This window comes from Notamacropus eugenii, chromosome 5 (genome assembly GCF_028372415.1).
Source record: "Notamacropus eugenii isolate mMacEug1 chromosome 5, mMacEug1.pri_v2, whole genome shotgun sequence".
Lineage (NCBI taxonomy): Eukaryota > Metazoa > Chordata > Mammalia > Diprotodontia > Macropodidae > Notamacropus > Notamacropus eugenii.
The window spans coordinates 130,753,557-130,761,069 of record NC_092876.1 but is presented as its reverse complement, the minus strand read 5'-3'; the positions used below and the strand labels follow the sequence as shown (position 1 = coordinate 130,761,069).

At 47.1% G+C, this 7,513-nt stretch overlaps 1 protein-coding gene across 4 annotated transcripts; it reads right to left on the bottom strand.

Moving 5' to 3' along the window:
- Nucleotides 1-1,067: 1,067 nt before the first annotated feature.
- Nucleotides 1,068-4,794, bottom strand: LIPT2 (lipoyl(octanoyl) transferase 2). Of its 4 annotated transcripts, none has more exons than XM_072610858.1 (4): nucleotides 4,250-4,794; nucleotides 4,075-4,162; nucleotides 2,062-2,167; nucleotides 1,068-1,788 (listed from the first exon to the last, which is right to left on the bottom strand). In XM_072610858.1, exons 1-4 carry the CDS (start codon nucleotides 4,698-4,700, stop codon nucleotides 1,744-1,746), a joined length of 690 nt encoding a protein of 229 aa, XP_072466959.1. In that variant the 5' UTR covers nucleotides 4,701-4,794; the 3' UTR covers nucleotides 1,068-1,743. The 4 variants fall into 4 exon arrangements, 2 of the variants coding, with proteins under 2 accessions (XP_072466959.1, XP_072466960.1); XR_011967399.1 differs by lacking the exon at nucleotides 2,062-2,167 and adding an exon at nucleotides 2,465-2,629 and having other exon boundaries at nucleotides 1,692-1,788; XR_011967400.1 differs by lacking the exon at nucleotides 1,068-1,788 and adding an exon at nucleotides 2,465-2,629 and having other exon boundaries at nucleotides 2,061-2,167.
- Between the last annotated feature and the right edge of the window lie 2,719 nt (nucleotides 4,795-7,513).

The window sequence follows — 7,513 nt, the reverse complement described above, 5'->3', positions numbered from 1 at the left end:
CCCTCTACCAATTAAAATCAGCAAGGGATCTCCAATTCATAGTCTAAGAGGGGATTAATGGATTCAGTGATTGTCTTGGGTCATAGCATACAAAGACTTGAACTTAAAGTCTTCCTGACCCCCAAGGCCAGCTATCTTTCCCAAAGACTTTTATATCATAATGACTTTTATTTGAATTGCTTTAATTACCTCAGTGTACCGATCAGCTTTTTATATCCCTTAGCTGGTAAAAGTGAATCCCTGAGCCAATGAAACTCAGTCCCTAGGCCCTGAAGGCCCTTAGAGCACGGACCACAGAATGTCAGAGGCAAGTGTGACTAAAAAACAAAGACTGGGAGCTGAAGTGAAATTTAAAGATCTAATCTAAACCCTTCATTTTACAGGAGAAAGCTGCTGGGTTGGAGAGACCAAATACTGAGCCAGAAACAGGAACCAAAGGTGTTATTATGAGCAACCCTGAATAGTCCTGGAATTGGGAGCAGGATTAGATGACCTGCAAAGGCCCTTACAATTTCAGGATTTGGTGAAACCAGTTACTTGGCTACACTGTAACATAAGCTCTGTGTAGTAAAGGAATAGTACTAGCTCTTTAGATGAAGAATAGATAGCCCAGGGGATATGCCCTTAGTTCACCGTCATTCAGCCAACAAACTACAGAGGAAGGCCCTGTATTGGATACTTGAAGTGGGTGCTAAGAAATAGGAAAGACAAATCCCTGAATTGGAAGTTGGGGAATCTGTTACTAAGTCCCAGATCTCCCAGTGACTAATTGTGCATCCTTGGAAAAGTCCCTCAATCTATCTGGACTTAGGTTTCCCCATCTGTAAAAAGAGAGACCAAGACTACTTGATTTCCAAGATCTCTTCCAGCTTTCTCCCACTATTCTAATCAATTAAATCATTTACTTAACACTTCACTCTGTGGACTGCTCCATCTTCCCACCAACTACCTTGACCCCAAGTGGGTATGAGGGGTACCTACCCTTCCTCCTTTCTAGCTTCCCCTTTATGTTCTGTCTTAATTAGTGTAACATATGCCAGCATGAGGTCATTAAATAAAAGTCTCTCTCACTTTTATATAGCTTTAATTAAGGTTTTAAATATATATTACCTCATTTTCATAGCCCTTTAAGACTTACAAAGCACTTTCTTCACAATAGTCTGGTGAGGTAGGTAGCAAAACCGTTATTACCCTCATTCAAGGGAACAAAGGCTCATCGATGAAGCAGCTAACCCACAGACATGCCTATTGGGTTAGAGTAGGGATATGAAACCATCTCTCTCAATTCCTTCCCCTAGAATAAAACTCTTTCCTCACAACAGCCTTTGTGAGGTAGGTAGTGCAAATATGACTTTTCCTCATTTGACACATGGGGAAACTAAAGCCTGGAGAGAAGAAGGTGATAAAGCTGGTTAAATGTCAGTGCCCAGATCGGAATCTTGGCCTTCTGACTCCCAAGTCCAGTGCTCATTACAAATAATCTCTGTCCATTCCCAGGTCATTTCATGGGCTGGCTAGCAGTTCAGTTGATGCTGGGTTCCCAGGAAAAGGTCTGTCAATCACTATCCTCGTCATGCAACATCAATGTGCACTGGAAGGCCTCTTCAAAGGCTTCCAGAAAGGGGTCTGTGGCCTCTTCCACAGTGACCTGCCTCTGGAGTTCTTCACTGAGGGAGGTGACTCCCATTCCCGCCAGGCCACAGGGTACAATGTGCTCAAACCATGTCAGATCTGTGGAGCAGTTCACAGCCAGACCATGGGATGTGATGTGCCTTCCACATCGGACCCCTGAAATCAGAGAATCCAAGCTTGCATTAAGGGCTACTCAGGTTATCTAGTTTAATACCCCAGTCAATGTAGAAATGCCCCGCCTCCCAACAATGGATGATCCAACTTTTCTAATGACAGGAAATTCACTCCCTCCCATTTTAGGATAGCTCTAGCTTTTAGGAAGGTTTTCCTTGTGTGAAGCAGAAATCTGCCCTTCCTCAGCTTGAGCTCACTGCCAATGGATCTGTCTTCTGAGGACAATAAATCCCTTCCACACATAGAGACCCTCACCTTCCCTTCTCCAGGGCAAACACCCACAGTTCCTTCAACCAATCCTTGTATAGCATGACCTCTAGTTCCTTCCTGGTCACCCTGCTTCAGTTTGTAAACTTCCTTCCTAAAATGTGATGCCAAGAACAACAGAAAATACTCCATTTGGAATTTGATCAGGGTGGAGAATGGTCATTGATTGCCCCCCTTCACCCTGGATACCAAATCCCTATTCTTGTGCCTCTTTGGGTTGCTACATCTTTTTGTTAACTCTTACTAGGCTTGAAGACTATTAAAATCCGCAGGTCTTCTTCATATGATTGGCAATTGAGCCACTCTTTGCACATCTTATATCTTTGCAATTGATATTTTGAGCCCAAGCACAAGACTTTACATTGATCTCTGTTAAGTTCTATTCTGTTACCTTTGGACTGAAGTTCCACTCAATGGAAAGCTTTTAGATTCCGTTATCCTCCATATTAGTAAACCCTCCCAGTTTCAGGTATATGTGTGTATTAGGAGGTGAAGGAGAAAAGGAGACCATCTTCTTCTCCTGGGCCACAGGAAGTTAATCACAGACATAACATCCCTGTGGAGAAGAGAACTGTATGGCTAGTGTTTCCAGGTCTGAAACCCATGTTCTAAGGCTCTTTCTGGTTCTCCTGGACAGACGAAGAGAGTTACCAAGTGCTTAATGGTATCTACTCCTGACCCCCAACTCCTGTGGGGCAGTGTGAAATATATCTCTTATTTCAAACTTGATCGACCCATTTCAGTGCAGAAGAAACTGAGGCAGAGAGGGAATCTGACTTGTCCAAGGTCACAAAACTCATCAATGATGAGTGGGGGCTAAAGTCCAGATCTTGACTCCTCTATACGTGCTCCTGACAATACTATTAGTGCTACAGCTCAAGTGTTTCGTAGGCTAACTAGTCCTTAGGGGCTCGCCTTTATATATCATCAGTGCTGGGGGAAAATGTGACCAGAATTCTGAATACCTGTCTTACAAAAGGAATGTTTACAACTATTTCCCTTACTCTACTCCTCCAACAAGCTGTCAAATCCTGCCTCCTGACAAAGTGGATGGAGTGATGGATGTGAAATCCTGAGTTCAGATTCTACCCCAAGACACTTATGTCCTGGCCAGTCATTCAATCTTTCAGCCTCAGTCTCTACAAAGTGAAAAGGACAGGGACTACTGATGTTTCACTGGTGTAGGGAACTCTCAGATGAAGAAACTCCTCCTACCAATGCACTGGCACCTGCTCTGTAACTAGAGCAAAACTAGTTATGTGTCACCTTTCTGGGTGCCTTTCAGTCATTTCAAATGAGATAATTACTGTACAATGCTTAGCACCTCCTACGAGTGATATGTTAGTTATCATTAACTGTCATCACCCTCTACACATTACGGTTATTGTTCAGTTGGTTCAGCTGTGTCTAACTCTCCACATTCCCATTTAGGGTTTTCTTGACAAAGATACTGGAGTGGTGGGCCATTTTCTTCTCCAGCTCATTTTACAGATAAGGAAACAGAGGCAAACAGGGTTAAGTGACTTGTGCAAGGTCACGCAGCTAGTAAGTGTCTGAGGCTAGATTTGAACTCTGGTCCTCCTGACTCTAGGGTTGGTGCTCTATGAACTTTGATACCCACCTGCCCCAAGTGTTACCTGGGGTACCTGAAAACAGGTATTCCAGGGTCAAAGGCCAGCTCTCTAGCAATAAATTAATGTGAGAATTAAGTACTCACAACAGAGGCGATCTGGAAAGAGGTTTTGGATCCTCAGTCTTCTGATCACTTTTGCACATCATCCCAAGGTGATGCCTCAGGCAGGCCCCCCGCCAAAGGCTTTCAGACCCGGCCAAGTACCCCGAGTGTCCCTGGGCTTGCCCTCGGCCTGCCCTGCACACCCTCCCCTAGGGTATCCCACTGCCTCTTCTTTCCAAGAGTCCTAAGGATTTACCCCCAAAGTGCCTCCAAGATCCCTAGGTTCCCGGGTCCCAGACCCTGTGCAGTGCGGTATAAAAAACAACCTGGGTTCAAATTGCTGCTCTCTGCTGCTCTGGACCGCAGGGACCTTGGGGAAGTCCACTGCGCTTTTTCGGGCCTCAGTTTCCTTCTCTGTAAAAATGACAGTGTCAGGCAGGGGGTCCCTCCTCCCGCAGGCTCCCAGGCCCCGCACAATCCTCTCCCTCCCCGGTCACCCACCGATGGCACAGACTTTGCGGTCGCCCAGCCAGACACCGGTGTAGGGCGGGGGCCGCGCCAGGGCGGCCGGGAGGCCCAGGCGGCGGCACAGGCCCACGGCGCAGGCCTCCAGCGCCGCCACGTGCGTCCGCAGGCGGAGGCCCAGCGGCCGCAGGTCCAGCACCGGGTGGGCCAGCAGCTGGCCGGGCCCGTGGAAGGTGGCTAGGCCGCCGCGGCCCGTGCGCCGCACGTCGGCGCCCAGCGCCCGCAGCCGCGCCTCCTCGCCGGGCTCCAGCCCGCCCCGCAGGCCGGCCGTGTAGGCGGGCCCCGCGGGCTCCCCGAGCAGCAGCACGCCCGCCTCGGCGCCGGGCCCCCGCGCCGCCTGCAGCCGCCGCAGCCAGCGCTCCTGCAGGCCCAGCGCCTCGGCGTAGGGCAGCCGGCCCATGCGCACCAGCAGCACGCGCGGCCCCATGCGGCCGGCTCCGGCTCCCGGGCCTGGTTCCGATTCCGGGTTCCGGGTCGTAAGCTCAAGGGAGCCCAGCAAGGAGGAGTGGGCGGGGCTCCCGACAGCCACGCCCACGGCCCGGCCCGCCCCGCCCAGCGCGGGGACTTCCGGAGATGGGGCATCCCAGCACCTTTAGAATGCTGACCTCTTAGGAGTCCTGTCGCGTGGGAGAGGAAGGTCAGCGTGGCTAGCGGATGCAGAGCCCCCAAGAGCTGGGTTCGAGTCCAACTTCTGACCCCAGCTGGCTGGGGGACCGCCCCCTCCCCCAGACTGCCCAGAGCCAGCGCTGCCTGGGACCTTCCTCACCAGAGAGTGCCCTATCCCCGTGAAATGTGGCAGGCTGCCAGTCCCTGAACTCCCTCAGTGATGAAGAATTAGCTATTGGAATGAACGTCGAGTGCGAGCCGGCGGAAGTGCTGGAGCACTTTAAAGTTTCTAAAACTCGCCACAAATATCTCATTGCATCTTCACCACCACCCTAGGGGGTAGGTGCTATCATCCCCATTATAGAGAGGAGGAAACTGAGGCAAACAGGGACAGGTGACTTGCCCAGGGTCACACCGCTAGCGCAGGTCTGGAGCAGAATTCAAACTTGGGTCTTCCTCAAGTCAGCACTCTATCCACCCTAGCTGTCTCCCTAGCTGCCTCTTTAAAAGCGTTGCTTGGGAAAGCCTGCTTTGCTTTCTACTACAGGCTTATCAAGGATGCTTTTGGTTCATGTGTAGATGACCCTCAAAAAAAAATTTGTACGGAGAGAGAAGACACATAAATCAATTCAATAAGCATTTATTAAACACCTGCTGTGTTAACTGGCGCTGCTAAGCACTGGAGATAGAAAAAAAGGCAGAAACAATCTGGCTCTCAATGAGCTCCCTTCCGATGGGGGAAGACAACACGCAGACAACTGTACAAACAAGATACAGACGGGATAAATGGGTTGTCTTTGTCCTTTAGTTCTGGAAGAGGACCATGACATCAAGATGATGACGGAGAAAATCACAGAAGGACTTGGTTTGCTTTTTTTTTTTATTTGATGGTTTTTGGGGGGGTATTAATAAGATCTGAAAAAATTTTTCCTTGCTTTTTGTATGTTTCCCTCCTTCAGATACCTTGTATATCTTTTAATAACTTCGCAGTTGTTTTGACTGCAACACTAACCTCCTCTCTATGTGCTCAGTCTAACCTGACAACTTTTCTCATCTTTGCTCTTTTTAGGGATATTTCTACCTTCACTCTAAGTACTAGGGTGCTTCTGTCTCAAATGCATCTCTTTGGACCATTCTGTACTAGGAGCTGGCTTGTCTCCTACTAGGACTGACAAGGAACAGAGATCCCCCTTGTTCTGGGGGGTGGGTTAGGGAGAGGGAGGTTGTCTAGGAATTTCTGCTTTGCCTCTTTGTTCCCCCAGTGCTTCCTCCAAATAGCCCCAGATCACATTGACTTCAGGCTCCAATATTGTTGTTATTAGTCATTTTTCATTTGTGTCCAAACTCCTGGTGACCCCATTTGAGCTTTTTGTGGCAAAGATACTGGAGTGCTTTGCTATTTCCTGCTCCAGCTCATTTTACAGATGAATAAACTGAGGCAAACAGAGTTAAGTGACTTGCCCAGATACGTAAAACTAGTAAATGTCTGAGGCTGGATTTGAACTCAGGAAGATGTCTTCCTGACTTTAGGCCCTGCACTCTATCCACTAAGCTACCCGATTTCCTTCATTAATAGTATTCTACATTACAATAGTCTCAGTTTTTAAGTAGCCCTTTACAAATTTGTCCAGATGCCCAGTCTCTTCTCTATCAGCCGCATCTTTGAGAATCTTCTAGTGTTGAAGCTGCCTTGGGTTCTCCTTATTCAAGAGTGTCCTACAAGGCTGCCTCCCTCAGCCTCCAAGTTTAAAGTGGGAGAGAATTCCTATTCCTCATTTCTTATCAGTCTAATTTATCCAAAGAATACCACAATTCAAATTTAATATAAACAGGGACAAAATCCAAACAGATAACAAACAAGTCCATCTTAGAAAAAGGAATAGCCATTGTAGCATCCTCTAGTTTAAACAATTCCACCAATGCCAGAACATGTTCCAAGAATCAGAGCACAATACATAAATAAACTGAATGCATAGCTTCCCTTTGGTTTACAATATAAACTACTATAGCCTCATTAATTAGAAAGCAAGACTGTAAAAGCCTATATGTGGACCTATGGTCCATATAAATTCAAGACAAATACCTAAAATCTGTAATACTGCTGCATTTAAAACAGCAATCGTAGTACTCAGATCCTCTGAGAGGATCCCATCCCAAATATGTAAGATGGACTTCACATTTCTGATATCACCAGTATAGTTAATATCATTTCTCAAATATGAATAGTTTAGCTTTGTAATATTTTCCCCAAACTATAATGCTGAGAGTTTGTAAGTGAAGCACCAAAATTAAATGATTAAAAGAGTATGATAATAATAATAGCTTAGATGTATATAGAGGGTACTGTGGATATATGCGTAGGGTACAGGGAGTTGCCTGATGCTGGGCTAATAGCTCTCTGCAAAAGGTACACTCATAAACACACCATTCTCCCATAGGCTCACCTCCTTGCATAGCTTTCTCTCTGAGTTCAAAGGCAGTCTAGTAGGTATATTGTGGAATCTGTATGAGAAACTAGTCCATAAAATACAATTTCTCTCTCTCTCTCTCTCTCTCTCTCTCTCTCTCTCTCTCCCTCTCCCCTTGACTTTAGCTCCCATTTTTTACCTACGAAGTTTGTATCTCAAACCCTCA

Bases quoted from the DNA above. Each gene is read 5' to 3' on its own strand.
- LIPT2 (XM_072610858.1), bottom strand. From the start codon at position 4,700: ATGGGGCCGCGCGTGCTGCTGGTGCGCATGGGCCGGCTGCCCTACGCC. The intron at 2,168-4,074 runs GTTGTTTTTTAT...ATCACATTTTAG, and splicing joins GAGCAGCAATTTGAACCCAG to GAAGGAAGTTTACAAACTGA. The intron at 1,789-2,061 runs GTGAGGGTCTCT...CTCTGATTTCAG, and splicing joins TTTGCCCTGGAGAAGGGAAG to GGGTCCGATGTGGAAGGCAC.